This window comes from Heliangelus exortis, chromosome 6, assembly GCF_036169615.1.
Source record: "Heliangelus exortis chromosome 6, bHelExo1.hap1, whole genome shotgun sequence".
NCBI lineage: Eukaryota > Metazoa > Chordata > Aves > Apodiformes > Trochilidae > Heliangelus > Heliangelus exortis.
In genome coordinates, this window is record NC_092427.1 from 1,327,242 (window position 1) to 1,343,092 (window position 15,851).

At 50.7% G+C, this 15,851-nt stretch overlaps 1 protein-coding gene across 1 annotated transcript in view; it reads right to left on the minus strand.

The window, feature by feature from the left end:
• FMNL2 (formin like 2) overlaps window positions 1-15,851 on the minus strand; it is a 130,889-nt gene that overhangs the window by 60,564 nt on the left and 54,474 nt on the right. Inside the window, 1 exon segment of the mRNA XM_071746332.1 lies at window positions 1,364-1,447. Coding sequence (XP_071602433.1) covers window positions 1,364-1,447 — 84 coding nt within the window.

Genomic DNA, 15,851 nt, shown 5'->3' on the forward strand with positions numbered 1-15,851 from the left:
AACTGTTCCAGGTTGCTGCCAAGCTGCACCCCAGAGCAGAGGTGGCACAGCACATGGTGCTGCTTCATCCCAGGCTCCTCTTCAGCCTCTGGAGGGGAAGAGATGCTGGGGAGGCATCACCATCACACCTCCCTGCAGGTGACACAGCTTCCCCTGGCTCTGGGAACACCCAGTGGGGTGGAAAGCCAAATATCCACTGGATGGGGATGGTTCCTTCATGTTACCCAGGTCAGGACAGACCAAACTCCCAGCATGTGCCAAGAGGTTGGGCTCTCCCAGTCTGAGTGATGCAGAATGAGCAGCAGTCAGTGCCCAGAGGAAAAGGGTTGATGGTAACATCAGAGGGGGAAAAAATATCACTTGGTGGCAAAAAAAAAAAAAAAAAAAGAATTATTATTGCAGGGCTTCTATGAGTTGTCAGCAATAATGGAGTGTAAGGCCAAAAAAAAAAAAAAAGTGCTTGAAACTATTCAAATACTCTGCAAAGCCCCCTGTTCAGAGACACTGCTGACAAACCCCAGCTGGAGCTCCCTTGATGAGGTTCAACATTCCAAGGGCCGGGTCCTGCACTTTGGCCACAACAACCCCATGGGGAGCTCCAGGCTGGGCACAGAGTGGCTGAGAGCAGCCAGACAGAGAGGGAGCTGGGAGTCTGGATTGACAGGAAGGTGACCATGAGCCAGCAGTGTGCCCAGGTGGCCAAGAAGGCCAATGGCATCCTGGGCTGGCTCAGGAACAGCGTGGCCAGCAGGTCCAGGGAAGGGATTCTGCCCCTGTGCTCAGCCCTGGGGAGGCCACAGCTTGAGTCCTGTGTCCAGTTCTGGGCCCCTCAGCTCAGGAAGGAGATTGAGGTGCTGGAGCAGGTCCAGAGAAGAACAAGGAGGCTGGGAAGGGATCCAGCACAAGTCCTGTGAGGAAGGGCTGAGGGAGCTGGGGGTGCTGAAGCTGGAGAAGAGGAGGCTCAGGGGAGACCTCATCACTCTCTCCAACTCCCTGAAAGGAGGTTGGAGCCAGGGGGGGGTTGGGCTCTTTTCCCAGGCAACTCTCAGCAAGACAAGAGGGCACAAGAGGTCTCAAGTTGTGCCAGGGGAGGTTTAGGTTGGACATTAGAAAGAATTTCTTTCTGGAGAGGGTGCTCAGGCATTGGAATGGGCTGCCCAGGGAAGGGGTGGATTCTCCATCCCTGGAGATATTTCCAAAGAGCCTGGATGTGGCACTCAGTGCCATGGGCTGGGAACCACGGGGGGAGTGGAGCAAGGGTTGGACTTGATGAGCTCTGAGGACCCTTCCAACCCAGCCAATTCTATGATTCTGTGATTCCCTTGGGGTGTCTGCCACAAGCCCTCCCGGGCTGGGTCCTTACCTGGTCACAGATGAGCTCCCACTTCTTCTCGTTGTCGTACTGCCGCAGCAGCCGGGCCTTGTCAGGGGGCAGGTTCATGGCATTCTGCAGGGACAGAGAGAGAAATCTCAGGGACCACAAGGGCTGGGGCTCAGGAGGAGCCAGGCATGAGCAAACCAAGGCAACGGGGCTGCGGTTGCTCTAATTGCTTCATGTGGATTCCTGTTGACAGGGTGATTTGGAAACGTTCCCTCTAAATGGCATCTTTGGCCCCAAAAGCCCCAGCAAAGCCCAGAGGCAGGGCTGGGCCGTGCTGGGATGCAGAGGAGGAGGTGAGCTGAGGAAAGGATGGGGCTGCCCTGTGCTGCCATGGCACAGCTCCCACCTCCCACCCCAGCTGGGTCCCCATGGGGCCCCACATCCCCTCTGCTCCCCCCTATCCCCAGCTGAGCACTCTCCCAAGAGGACACTCCAGCTGTGGGAGCAGCAGAAGATCAGTTCTCTCCAAGCAAGAGCCTGGAATACCATTGCACTTCAACACTGGGACACTCCTCAGGTTTTTAAACATCACCATGTGCAACCTTATCTGGTAACAGAGCTCCTGAGGGCAGGACCACCCTGATGTCCTGCTCATCCTGATGTCCTGCCCATCCTCATGTCCTGCCCACCCTGATGTCCTGCCCATCCTCATGTCCTGCCCACCCTGATGTCCTGCCACTTGCAGACTGGGAATGACAACCAGCAGTGCCAGAGTCAGAAGGCAGGGAGGGAGAGGCAGCAATTAGGTGATGCCTATCGTTTCCTGGCTCCTCTGATGTCAGCTGAGACACCTTTTCCCCAGCAGTTGTCTCCTTTGGGAGGCTGCTGGCTCCCAAGGCAGGTTTCCCAAGAGCCTCTAAACACAAGAGGTCTCTTCCCAAGAGGTCTCTGAACACACAGCATAGCTGACGTGCTTCTGCTCCTGGAGAACCCAGGAACACCTTGAGAGCCTCACAAACATCACATCTGGAGAGCCTTCCCTATCAGCCTGATGGCAACTGAAGTGGCTGCATGAAAAACCCACTAAGCACCCCTGGGTCCCCAGCACCTCTGGGTCCCCAGCACCTCTGGGTCTCTCCTCCACCTCTGGGTGTCCACAAAGTCATCCCCAACCAAACCTTCAGGACCCAGCCCCTGACCCAGCTCCCAGCTGCAGTTTTACATTTCTCTCTCTGGGTTTACTGGAGCAGCCTGGGCTGGCAACTGGGAGGGCTGGGGCAGGATCCAGGAGCAGATGTGGCATTCCTGCCCGCAGGCAACACCAGGGAGGAGGCTGCCTCAGCCATCTGCCTTCTAGGAACAGCACCTCACATCCCAACCACTGCCTCTCCACATCTCTGTGTGACACCAAATGCCTCTCCTTACGAGGGACACTTCAGGGGACCCTTTGTGACCCCTGGGCCACACAGGAGGGAGGAGAGGACACCCTGGCTCTCCAGCCCATCTCCCCAGCCCCAGGATGCAGATGTAATTCCTGTGGTCCCACCAGACCTTGCCTCCCCCCATCCTGTCTGACAAACATCACCAGCTCCTGGGGATCCCCTCCACCTCCCCACTGCTGTGATGAGTGCTCTTCCTGAAGCTCCTTTTCCATCAGATAACAAATATTCTTCCTCTTGCTCATCTCTGCTGTCACGCCTGCAGTATTTATAGCCTGAGATCCTATCTGTGCTCCCTTCTCCTCTCAGTCTCTCACCAGGCACCTTATCAGCTCTGCTTATCATTTTAATGCACTTCTTGGTATTTTTCCCGGGGCTTTTCCAAGCACCATTCCTCACCTCTGAGGCTGCAAACACCTTTCACAGCTACACTCCCCCTCAGCTGCAGGGACAGCTTCCCTGCTCACCTGCACCCCATCCCAAACCTGACATTCCTACAGCTTCCCCAGCCAGGCTGGCACTGGGACAAGAAACCTGCCTGGAAACCTCTGCAGAACTCACTGGTGGCAAGAGTTCAGCAAGGATGAAAGCCCAAAACAGGGCAAACAAGACCCAGGCAGCAGGTTCCAGTGATCTCATTTCCAAATGAATTAAATCTGATCTCACTCTGAAACGCAGCCTCCTCCTGCTGCACACACACAGCCATTCCCACCCATTCCACCAACCCACAGCAGATCCCCCCTGCCCTGCCCCGACAGGGAACATTATTTATGGCTGCAGCCAGGTCCAAATCCCTGCCTGTGAGCAGAGGGTGATTTGCCCCAGCTGGCTCCTCAGCCAGAGATTTAAAGCAGTTTTGAAGCTGCTCCCTGCCACCCTATGGACAGGACCCTCCACAGGGGGTCACCCCCCCAGCAGAGCCCCCAGCCCCTTCCTTCACCTTTTGGGGAGGGAACTGGGAAGGGAACTGCTGGTTCTGCTGGTTGCTGTCCCTCTGGCCTCATCACTCATGTGTGGTAAGGAGGGAATGCACTTGGAGCAGGAGGGAATAATGCACTTGGAGCAGGGCTCCTCATGCTGGCAGAGTCAGTTTGACATTAACTTTTATGTTTTATACATAAAGCAGTCTGAATGGATTTCTTAGCAACTGGCTCAAGTTGCACTCATTTACTGGAAACCATTGCAAGACATTCCCACTCACAACCCGAGGCTCTCTGCTTGCTGGGCAGGTTTATTTCTGCACCATTTCCCTCTCCCTGCCCCTGAGACATCTCCTGAGCTCCAGTCCTTCAGCTTGGCTCTTTTGCATCCCCCAGACTGGTGCTCCAGCAAATCTGACCCCTCTCAGCTGACACCCTCAGCAAGACTGTACCAAATAACCCTTGTTCCTGAACCAAATAACACAGGTGCAGATCACACCTTCTCTACAACCTGGGCTAAGCTGTTCTTCAGCTGCTCTTACTGCTAACAACCACTCCCTGCTGGAAGCCTGGTTTCTAAACCATGGTATTTTGACTTATCTGGGAAGCAATACATTTTCTTTATGCTTATGGCCCTGTACCACCTGGCTTTCTGCAGCCCAAGTGTGCTCTATCTGGTTGCACAACCTTTACCTGTTGCACAAGCAAGCCACTGAGTTGCCTGGGCTGGCTGGGGCTGGTTGCAGCACTTTTGTCTCCAGTCCTAACCCCCCAGCTGCTTCAGGAGTCTGGAATCTCTCTGCAGGTCAGTGAAATGCCTCACCAGTGGCTCCTGGACACTTCCAGCTCTCCTGACAATGGGTTTCACCCATGCCAGCATTTCAGAGCTGACTACAGACCCAGGAGCTGTGATTTCTCCTGCCATCTTTACCCTAAACAACATCCATGCAGTGAGGGCTTTTTTAGCATCACTCTTCCATTCCTGATACAACCCAAACCCCTGCTGCTGTCTGAAGGGATGGTCCCACTCCCTCCTGCCTGTGTCCCCAGCCAGATTGTCCCTTTCCCCACATCACCACCAGCACTTGTGTAGCTGAAGCCCTATCCCAGCAGAGCAGACTTGGAGCAGCAAAGGAGAAGTTCACCTTGACACTGGGTACCCCTCTTCCACCAGGATCCCACCCAGGGTCATCAAAAAAACTTTTCTTTGAGTGGCTACAACCCACTGCCTGGTACCCCCCAGCTCTGCATCCCCATCCCCAGCTCATCCCATGTGTGTGGCTCACACTGACCCCAATCTAGATTAAACCCAACCACTTCTGGTCAAACTATTTTTGATGCAAGTCACTGCCAGGAGCTGCAAGCTTCCACCACCTCACCCCACTTCTGGGACTGAAAAGCAAACCCCTGGCACACTGTTCTGCCTCGATGTCTGGCAGGCAGTGGGAAATATGTGCACACCAGCACTTGAGAGCCCTCAAGTGAGGCTTCTGACTCCTCAAAACCTCCTGCAAACACCAATCTGGAGCACTGAGCTCTCAATGAACTGCAGTGAGATCCTACACAGCATCCTGCTGGCTGCCAGGGCTGGTTTCTAATCAGAGCTTGGCCCCAAACCCACATAACTTCTCTTTTTCCCCACAAATTCCAAAGTTATTCATGTCTACTGCTCCGTGCCAAGTCACACAGGTAAGGTTTCCATTCTGTTTGCTCCGGGTTGGTGTTAGAAAGCCAGAACTTAAAATTAATCACAGTAGCAGATGGAAAACTGGGGGAAACACTTGCAGGCCTCCAAAATATTAAATTGCCTAAGAGTTAAAAATAAAACCAAGAGTGCATCAAGGAAATAAATGTATTTTTAACCTATGAAACAAGGCCCAGCTCAGTCCCAACTGGCAGCCCCGAGCACGTCTCTGAAGCACGAGGCCAGAGGAGTCGGTGATGGGGCTGAGGACCAGGATGCCTCCAGATCCAGCCTCATCCCCAGGAGGTTATTTCACCCATCCCAGAGCAGGAGCAGCATGGAAGACTCCCTTTCCCTCACCCCAGAGTTATCCTCTAGCCAGGAGCTGCTGGAGCAAAGCAGGACGCTGGTGTAGGAATCTCAGCTTTGCACTTCAGGTGCCATCCCAAGGCTGTAAATAAAGCTTCATCACTGAGGGATGAGCATCACTGGAACCCCAGGGAAAAGCTCTGCCCTGCCCTTTGCTGTCCTGCTCAAAACTGACCAAGTTTTGCACCATCTACCATGACCTCTGTCCTCCAGAAGCCTTCACAGAAAAGCAGTTTCCAAGTCAGGCTTTGAGTCAGCAGAGCATCTGAATTCACTACGGAAAGTACCCTCCATTTCCACTTTTTGGCACTGAAATCTCCTTTTATAGACCAATTAGCAAGAGCTGGGCACCACTGCCAAGGTGGTCATCTTCACCCTTGGCCTCCAACCTGGTCACAGAACCACAGAATCACCCTGGTTGGAAAAGATGCTCATGGTGGGATGTCTGAGCTGTATTTCTTCTAAATTATTCCTTGTTTTAATGAGAATTAAAAGGCTCGACGTTTTGGAAAACAAGTGTAGCAGCAACCCGAGTGACTCAAAAGCATAAGCATTGCTAATTAATAGCATTAGGCTATTGCTCTTTCTTATTAATCTTATCTTTAAGTCTAAATCCCTTTTATTTACCAATCACGACAGCAATGTGCTAGCAACAAACATGACAGAGTCCTCCTGACCCATTTGCTCCTGGGTGTGTTAACAGAGACAACCAGAGCAGGTGCACCCTTAGAATACTCCTCTCTTTCCATGGTGATGGAAAAAGCCACCCAGGAATGGCTCCAGGTGCCAGAACAGCAGCAAAGCTCAAGGAGAGTCAGAGTGCTGGGACCTTCAGAGCTGGGGGGAAACAACATCCAGAAGCCACTTCAGCAAAGAGTTAAACTCTAAATGAAAGAGGTGAATCCCAAAAAACCTTACCTGCACCTCCAGCATCCCCAGTGTGGTGAGGAAGGGTGCAGGTTATGTTAAAATAACTCATGTTCCTCAGACCATTCCCACCTTCTCCTCCTGCCCCTTCCTCTGCTGGGGATTCAGCCTGATTTCCATTGCTAGCAGAGACAGAGAAGCAGCCTCAGGATGTTCCTGGCTTCACAACAGCATTGATGAAAAAGAAAAGGGCTTTAATCCATTTAATATTCTTGAAACTGGTGAATCAGATTCAGGTTTAGACACCAGCATCAAAGTTCTGCTCATTGCTCCAGCAACTGCAGACTTCAAGGACCCCCTGTCCTCACCTGGAATTTCCTGATCTGAGTTGATTCTCCAGCTCCTCACTTAAAACTTCTCAATTCCTCACCAAGTTTCCCAACAACCATTCCTACTGCATTTTGCCTCCAGCTCTCCTGGGTTTATCTCCACTGTCTCCACCATGATGAGCTGCAATATTAATTTTTTCTGCACTACAGACAGGGCTGGGTTAAGGCACAGCCTGGACTATTTAAAGCTTTTATTAATACCTAGTGAGTTCTTACACAGGGCAGCCAGAATTGCTTCAGAACTCAAATCCATACCTCCCACCTTCAGCAAACTGGGGCAGAGCAGCCCCTTCCCTGCACAGAGCAACCCTGAGAAGGAAACCCCAGCTCCTGAGTGGATCCAGGTTTCCTTCTTGGCACTGGGAAGTGCCTACCTCTTCCCAGAAACCAGGACCTAAAAGTAACCAAATGCCAAAAATAATAAAACGAGAATGGAAAGTACCCTAACGTGCAGTTCAGATCTGTTCATACATATTCATAGGCACTGACACTGTCACCCTCTGTTGTCAGATAGGGACCATTTCTGAGTCTGTAAATCCTCCTTCATATTTCCTAAATTTACTTGGTGTGAAACCAAAGCAGTTCATAAAGAGACATTTTCTCTCCTGAACAGAAGATGCCCAGGCAGCAGCACCAAGCCAGGGCTTTGTATGTTCCCTGGAAAGCTTCAGTGATGGAAGGACAACTTTCTTACTGGATTTCAGTAAGAAAATTCAATTATAATGGTTGAGCAATTTGCAGAAGAGCACCTGCAACCTTACTCATGCAGAAACAACTGGGATAACCAGCTCCAGGGAACTCTGTGGCTCTTGGATGTTGACTCTGGGCCATGAAGTGAGATCTCTTCCCAGCACGACAGAATGGGTTGGGTTGGAAGGGACCTTAAAGACCACCCAGTGCCCACCCCCCTGACACTTAAATCACTTCTGACCTGAGGTCTACAAGAGAGCAGCAACATCCCAAGCCTTCCCACAACATTCTCCATCTCCAAACACTTAGGAGGTGCAGCACACCCCAAGGAGCTCACCCAGCAGTGCAGGAGGCTGTTTGCAATCAGGGCTGTTGGGCCTGGGGTAAAACTCCAGGAAAACTCCACCCTGGCCCCAAACTCTCATTTTCTGTCACTGGAGAAGGTCAGCAAACAGCAGTGCCCAGGAGAAGACCCCCCTTGTCCCACCCCTCACCTTGCCCCTAGCTCTGATCCTGCCTGCAAGGGAAAGAAAGAAAAAAAAAAGAAGTCTGCTGCTGACTTCAGTAGCTGCCTACTAAAACAACCCTCAGTGTTTTTGTACAGCAGTAAAATTAAATTCCAAGCCTGGCCTGTTAAAAAAGAAGTCCTTAATATTCTTCCTTCTGCAATCTTCTGTGCTACTGAACTTCTTGGTCCTGGTACCGTGTGTTTATGTAGGGAAGCTGGAGGCAAGTGAAGCAACCTCAAAGTTCATTGACTTCAGGAGGAATCCAAGCGAGGCTAAAATTAAATGTACTTATTGTTCTAATCCTCCCTTTTCTCTGTGTGTGTGTTTTGTTGTTTTTTTATTAAAATAATCTTTGATCTAAAAATACCAAAGCTCTCGCTGCACAAGTCCCTTCCCCTCCCAAACACACCCTGGCTCCCCAGGGAGAGCACAGTGAGGAGCAGGAGCAGGAGCAGGAGCAGGACCAGGACCAGGACCAGGCTCCCCAGCATGGGGTGACCTGATGGGAGCTGCAGCATCCCCATGTCCCCAGAGGACATGGCACAGGGAGGGTCACCAGGGCCCAGGGATGGGGTGGGGGGAACACTCATATGGAGCTCATCCTCTGAAATGTTACAGAGAAAAAGAAAAAAACAAATCAAATTCTTTGAGCCTGGATCTGTGGCTCCCCAAGGAACCCAGATGTTCACCTCTGCTTTCCACACCAAAGGGGAAAGCTGGGATCCAGACAGATGCTGTGAGGACCTGAGCTTGCCCAGCAGACAAGGAAGGACAAAACCATCCGGAAATCCAGCAGCAGGGAAGGGTAAATACTTCTTGGGAGGTCAGTCACCTCCTGGCTGTTTGCAGAGGAACAGCCTGGCCTGCAGCAGCTCTGCTGCCATCACATCAGCCCTGACACAGCCCAGCCCAGAGATCTTCCCAGCAGAGAGATGAGGGGTCCCTGCTCCACCTGGCAATGGTGAACCAGGTCCATGTGCAAGGCTGATGCTCAGAGGGATGCCAAGGGGCTCCTTTGGGTGCCCATCCTCAGATGGATGCCAAGGGGCTCCTTTGGGTGCCCATCCTGAGATGGATGCCAAGGGGCTCCTTTGGGTGCCCATATTCAGATGGATGCCAAATGGCTCCTTTTGGTGCCCATCCTGAGATGGTTGCCAAGGGGCTCCTTTGGGTGCCCATGTTCAGATGGATGCCAAGGGGCTCCTTTGGGTGCCCATCCTCAGAGGATGCCAAAAAGGTCCTTTTGGTGCCCAAGTTCTACCACCACCATGGTTCTCCACAATTCCCTGAGCTCCTCCACACCTGCCCACACTCCCCCCCTCCTCTGAGCTCCCACGTGCAGTGTTTTATCACCACTGATGTCTGTCAGCATTTCACTCCCGAGCTCCTCAGAGAGGTTCAGCCCTGCTCTGCAGTTCTCAGCATGGGGGATGCAGAGGTGGGAGCAGTGCCATGGAGATGCCCAACACTGCTGTGGGGGGCAGGGAACCCCAACATTTCCCCCTGGACTTATCCCAGGGGTCAAACCCCCTTTGGCTCGCCATGGGAATCTCAGTGAGCATCAGTCCCTGATGCCACTGGGGAAACTTCACCTGAGGATTCTCTCAAAAGGTTTTGGTGGCCAAGGACCAACTGCTGCTACCAGAGAGCTGCTTGCTGAAAAATTCAGGCTTGGCCTGATGCTTTTCACAGTCTGGAAAAGCTGAAACCTCATTTATCCACCCCTGAAAAATAAGTTTTGTGATACAAAAGCTTCAAAGCCCAACTCACCACTGACTCACCCAGCCTGGAAGATTGCTCCAAGCAAGCCCTGAGGCTTCCTAAATCACTCAAAGGCACTTGCAGCTGATAAGGCAGACCACAAAATCCAAAATTAAAGCTGTTTTAGCGAAATGCCTGAGAAAATGTCCTCCAAAGAACCAGAATATTTACACTAAAAGCTGTGCTGGGACCTGGACAGGCTGTGGTCAGTCCCCACCACCCCAGTGCTTGGGGATAGAGGTGCCCTGAGTGCAGCTGAGCATCCCCACAATTATATATAATGAGCACCCCAGAAATGATACAAAATATGCCAACGGGCTGTGGTGGTTCTCTTCATCCAGATCTCATTGAAAAAAATAAAAAAATAAAAAATAAAAGCTTTACTATAAATGAGAGGACTCTATCTCCTCCTGAGGTTATCACTCTGCTGAACACTGAGCTAGGAAGGAAAAGCACAGCTCCTTCTGCCAGGAATCTGTAAGAACCTTTCTAAAACACAGCAGAGATTGAATCCTTCACATTAGTGCCTGTTGAACAAAAAAAGAGAGCACTCCCTCTCCCAGCTTACCATTTGGTGAACAGGTATCACAACAAAGACTGTGACTGCAATTTGTATGGCAGCACAGCCAAAGAAATGTGAATTCAGAGAGAGCTCCAACAGTTTTATAGACATGAATGAACCTTTTCCCCTGCACACATATGGATATAAATAAATGTCATTTATTCAGACAGAGCTTCTTATGCCAATACATTTGAACTACTCTGTTTTAAAGTGCTCAAAAACAACCACAAGGCAAAATCCCAAGGCCATCAGTGCACAAACAGCTCCCCAAAACCAGAAGGAAATGAGGTGATGCATATGGTGGCCATAAACTGAAATACTGGAATTTCCACTTAAAAAATCTAAGAACAGATGATGTCACAGGGAGGGTGGCCAGTCACTGGCCATCTCCATCTCCTCCCTAACCTTGATAAAACAATAAAAATAAAACAATAAAACATAAAGGCAAACACCAGCCACCCAGCCACCACGTTTCAGCCCCAGAACCCAGAGGAAACTGTGGAGCTTGGCAGCTTCCCTGACTGATGTTGGTCTAGCAACAAAATCTTCATTTGAATAATATTAAGGGCTGAAGAAACCAAGAAAAATAAATGAACTCAGGGATAAAAAGCCTGGCCCCAGGTTTTATGTCTCTGATGGATGTCAGCACGAGCCCTCCCCACAAAGCCACCTCTCACACAAAGCTCCTTTTGCTTCTGCAGCAGACGTGGAACTGAGGGGGTGCTGAGCTCCCTGCTCTGCCCCAAACCCTCCCATGCTGCCAGCAAACCCAAGCTCCCTGCCCCTGCCTCCCCCTGCCCAGCAGGGAGCAGGTAAGTGAGAAGCATCCTCAAATCCTGCCAATTATTTGTGGCCCTCTGCCCCACACCCCGAGCAGGCAGTGAAGAGGAATTCAGCTGAAAGTTTGTGACGTGCAAAAAATGTCAACACAAGAAAAAAGCTCTCGTGTGCTCCAACCCCAAGTGCACTTGTAAAAGCAAAGTTATGGACTTGGGTTTATCCTGGGGATGTTTACAGCTCTGACCACTACAGGCACCACCACAACTCCACAGCAGAGGTGTCTGGGGAGCCAAAGTAAACCCCAGATGTGACTTTGTACCCATCATGAGAAATCTGTCATGCAGCCAGGCTGCTGTGTCCCCTGCTCTGCTGTGTCCCCTATTCTGCTGTGTCCCCTGCTCTGCTCTGTCCCCTGCTCTGCTCTGTCCCCTGCTCTGCTCTGTCCCCTGCTCTGCTGTGTCCCCTGCTCTGCTCTGTCCCCTACTCTGCTCTGTCCCCTACTCTGCTCTGTCCCCTACTCTGCTCTGTCCCCTGCTCTGTTCTGTCCCCTACTCTGCTCTGTCCCCTACTCTGCTCTGTCCCCTACTCTGCTCTGTCCCCTGCTCTGCTCTGTCCCCTACTCTGCTCTTTCCCCTACTCTGCTCTGTCCCCTATTCTGCTCTGTCCCCTGCTCTGCTCTGTCCCCTGCTCTGCTCTGTCCCCTGCTCTGCTGTCACTGTCCCCCAGGGTCCCTATGTCTGCCTGGGCTGCCCATCCAGGCCTCAGGGAAGATGCATGGCACACAGGCACACCCACAGCACACCAATAATTTTAAAAATTACTTATCTCCAAACTCCCAGCCCTGCTGTTCACTCCTTCACCAGCCACATTTTCATGTAACCTTCCTGAAGTTTTTTTTTTAGTTTTATTTTTCATTGCTTTTCAGTGTTAAGCTCTGAGTTATCTGCCAAGCAGGAGGTGTGGGGATGGGACTGACCCATCCCACAGAGCCTTTCTGCCCTTCCTGGAAAACCCATCCTTGCTGTGTCCCCAGTCATGTCCCCTCACCTGGGAAGCTCCAGCTGCCTCCTCCTCCTCCTCCTCCTCCCTGATGCTGGGGGCTGTTTGGCAGCACCCCAGATGTCACCCTGCACCATCCCTCAGCATTTATGGGGTGTGTGTGCCCTGCCAGGCAGCTCAGGATGAGATGGGAATGATGGGGATGCACGAGGACACACACAGGGCTGCCCCAAATCCCACCACCATGGGGCTGCAAAAATACCCCCCTGCCTCTGGCAGAAGCAGAATTTGCCACTGAGCCATCCAGGACAAAACCTCCTTGGAGAAGCTCCACTTCAGGAAACACACTTTGCTTATTCTTCAAGGTTTTTTTAATGCAGCCATCCCCAAACTGGTCCTAAAGGTAGATACTAGCTCAAGAAAAATAAATGTTTGAACTTCTCCATAAAAAAACCTCCTAAGAACCTAAGAAGGTTGCTTTTTTCCAAATGGAGCCTCAACCACGTTTTCTGGACTCCTGGTTACGGTGACCAGGATGAAGATGCTGAAGTTTCCATCGTGCACCAGAGCCACTGCCACTTCACAGACCTCAGCCCCCCTTGCACAGCTGCTAATCCACTCCTAATAAACCCCCTCAGCCAGCCAGAGAGCCATTTACAACACACATTACCCAACACCACGCTCAGACATGAGCCCAATAAATTGCTGTTAATGCAGAGACTCCAACATTAAAGTCACTCACTCAGAATGCCTGTGCTGGAAAATGATGAGGCAATTCTGGTTGCTATTTTTAATCTCTGTGAGATGAATACCAAACTTCTGGAAACTTCCCATCTGTACCACACACACGTGGTTATTTACAGGCTGAAACAACACAGGTTTAATACCACATGCCAGGTACAAAGAGCCAAACCTGCTCCGTGCATCCTGCTCACCTGTACACAAAGCAAGGGCACACCAGCTGCAGTGGGCAATTATTTTGGTTTGGGTTTTCTGTTCTTAGCTTCATTCTTTATGTCAGGACAGAAGTTATCACCTGATAGTCACCAACAGGCTGAGCCAGGACACAGAAAAGTCACTGCCCACAGGGATTTCTCCAACTGGATTTCTCTCTGGCTCCAGCCATGCCCCCAAGGTCGTCCTTAGTACTGATTCCCACAGGATTTCTCACCCGATGCTAACACACAATGGCCTCTGTTTATCCACAAATATGTTTCACATTTAATCTTTTCATCTTTGGGATATTTCACCTGCTCACCCTCCAAGCTACCCACCTCCTGATTTTCCTGGTGCGTGAAGTCTATAAACAGAGGAAACTCATATTTCATCAGAAATCCCTTTGATGAATGTTTATAAACTACAGAGCAATGACAGAGCATTACACTGCAACACTTGGGTCTCCTGCCTGGAGCACACCAAGGATGCTGCAGGATTTGCCTTGCCTTCTCTTCTCTTCTCTTCTCTCTTCTCTTCTCTTCTCTTCTCTTCTCTTCTCTTCTCTTCTCTTCTCTTCTCTTCTCTTCTCTTCTCTTCTCTTCTCTTCTCTCTCTTCTCTTCCTCTTTCTCCTTCTCTTCCTCTTTCTCCTTCTCTTCTCTTCCTCTTTCTCCTTCTCTTCTCTTCCTCTTTCTCCTTCTCTTCCTCTTTCTCCTTCTCTTCTCTTCCTCTTTCTCCTTCTCTTCCTCTTTCTCCTTCTCTTCTCTTCCTCTTTCTCCTTCTCTTCCTCTTTCTCCTTCTCTTCCTCTTTCTCCTTCTCTTCTCTTCCTCTTTCTCCTTCTCTTCTCTTCCTCTTTCTCCTTCTCTTCCTCTTTCTCCTTCTCTTCCTCTTTCTCCTTCTCTTCCTCTTTCTCCTTCTCTTCCTCTTTCTCCTTCTCTTCTCTTCCTCTTTCTCCTTCTCTTCCTCTTTCTCCTTCTCTTCCTCTTTCTCCTTCTCTTCCTCTTTCTCCTTCTCTTCCTCTTTCTCCTTCTCTTCCTCTCTTCTCCTTCTCTTCCTCTTTCTCCTTCTCTTCCTCTTTCTCCTTCTCTCCCTCTTTCTCCTTCTCTTCCTCTTTCTCCTTCTCTTCTCTTCCTCTTTCTCCTTCTCTTCTCTTCCTCTTTCTCCTTCTCTTCCTCTTTCTCCTTCTCTTCCTCTTTCTCCTTCTCTTCCTCTTTCTCCTTCTCTTCCTCTTTCTCCTTCTCTTCCTCTTTCTCCTTCTCTTCTCTTCCTCTTTCTCCTTCTCTTCCTCTTTCTCCTTCTCTTCCTCTTTCTCCTTCTCTTCCTCTTTCTCCTTCTCTTCCTCTTTCTCCTTCTCTTCTCTTCCTCTTTCTCCTTCTCTTCCTCTTTCTCCTTCTCTTCCTCTTTCTCCTTCTCTTCCTCTTTCTCCTTCTCTTCTCTTCCTCTTTCTCCTTCTCTTCCTCTTTCTCCTTCTCTTCTCTTCCTCTTTCTCCTTCTCTTCCTCTTTCTCCTTCTCTTCTCTTCCTCTTTCTCCTTCTCTTCCTCTTTCTCCTTCTCTTCTCTTCCTCTTTCTCCTTCTCTTCCTCTTTCTCCTTCTCTTTCTCCTTCTCTTTCTCCTTCTCTTTCTCCTTCTCTTTCTCTCCTCTCCCTCTCTTCGTCCTCTTCCCTTCCCTTCCCTTCCCTTCCCTTCCCTTCCCTTCCCTTCTCACTGGCTGAGCCTGGATGATCTTTAAGGTCCCTTCACACCCAAACCAGTCTTTGAGTCTATGATTTTAGGACTTTCTGGGAAATACCATCAGACAAATGACAAATACCTCACCCCTGTGACAGAAAGCTCAGAGCACATGCCATGCCCCCTGATAATTCTCTTTTTATGACCTTGACACTGTAAATAACAGCCAAAGAGTTGGGGGGGGAAGAGGCTAAGCAATCCAAAACCTTTCCAGGAGGTTCTGCTGCTCTTTAAGAGCCCCAAATTAAGCAGTAACCCCTGTTACATAGAGAAGGCTGTTTGCAGAGGGGTTTGAGTGTCCCTAAACCTGAGGGTGGCAAAGGTAGGAGGGTTGAGGAGAGGGCAGATGCCCCTGGACCAGCCCTGGACCCCATGCTGTCTCACTGAGCTTCCACCCCGCCAGCCTGGCTCCAGGAACTGCTGGAAAACACAACAAAACAAAACAAAACCAAAAAAAGCACTACCCATTTCCTTTGTTCAGGGGTTGGGTCTGATTGAAGTGGTGACCACAGCAAGATGTGAACCCGCCCAGCTTCCCCAGGTCCCAGAAGGAGCTGCCAGCAGCAGGAGGGTTTATGGATGCACTCTGAGCATCTTCAGATGCTGCCTGGCACCAAGGGACATCCAGGGATTGCTCACCTGGATCTGAGCTCCCCTCCAGGACAGGGCTCACCAGAAAGGGGACACAGTCCTGCAGACCATGCAATGGGGCTTCCCCTGGCTGCTGTGCACTGCTGCTGTTTGAGAAGTGGGGTCTGCAGGGTGTCCCCAGCCCAGAGCTGTCCCTGCTGCCCATGAAACCCTCACCTGAGCACACAGACCCAGCAAACCCACAGCTCCTAGAAAAACAACTTCCCATTTTTTTAGCAGATGCCCTCACCTGCTTCCCCAGTGATG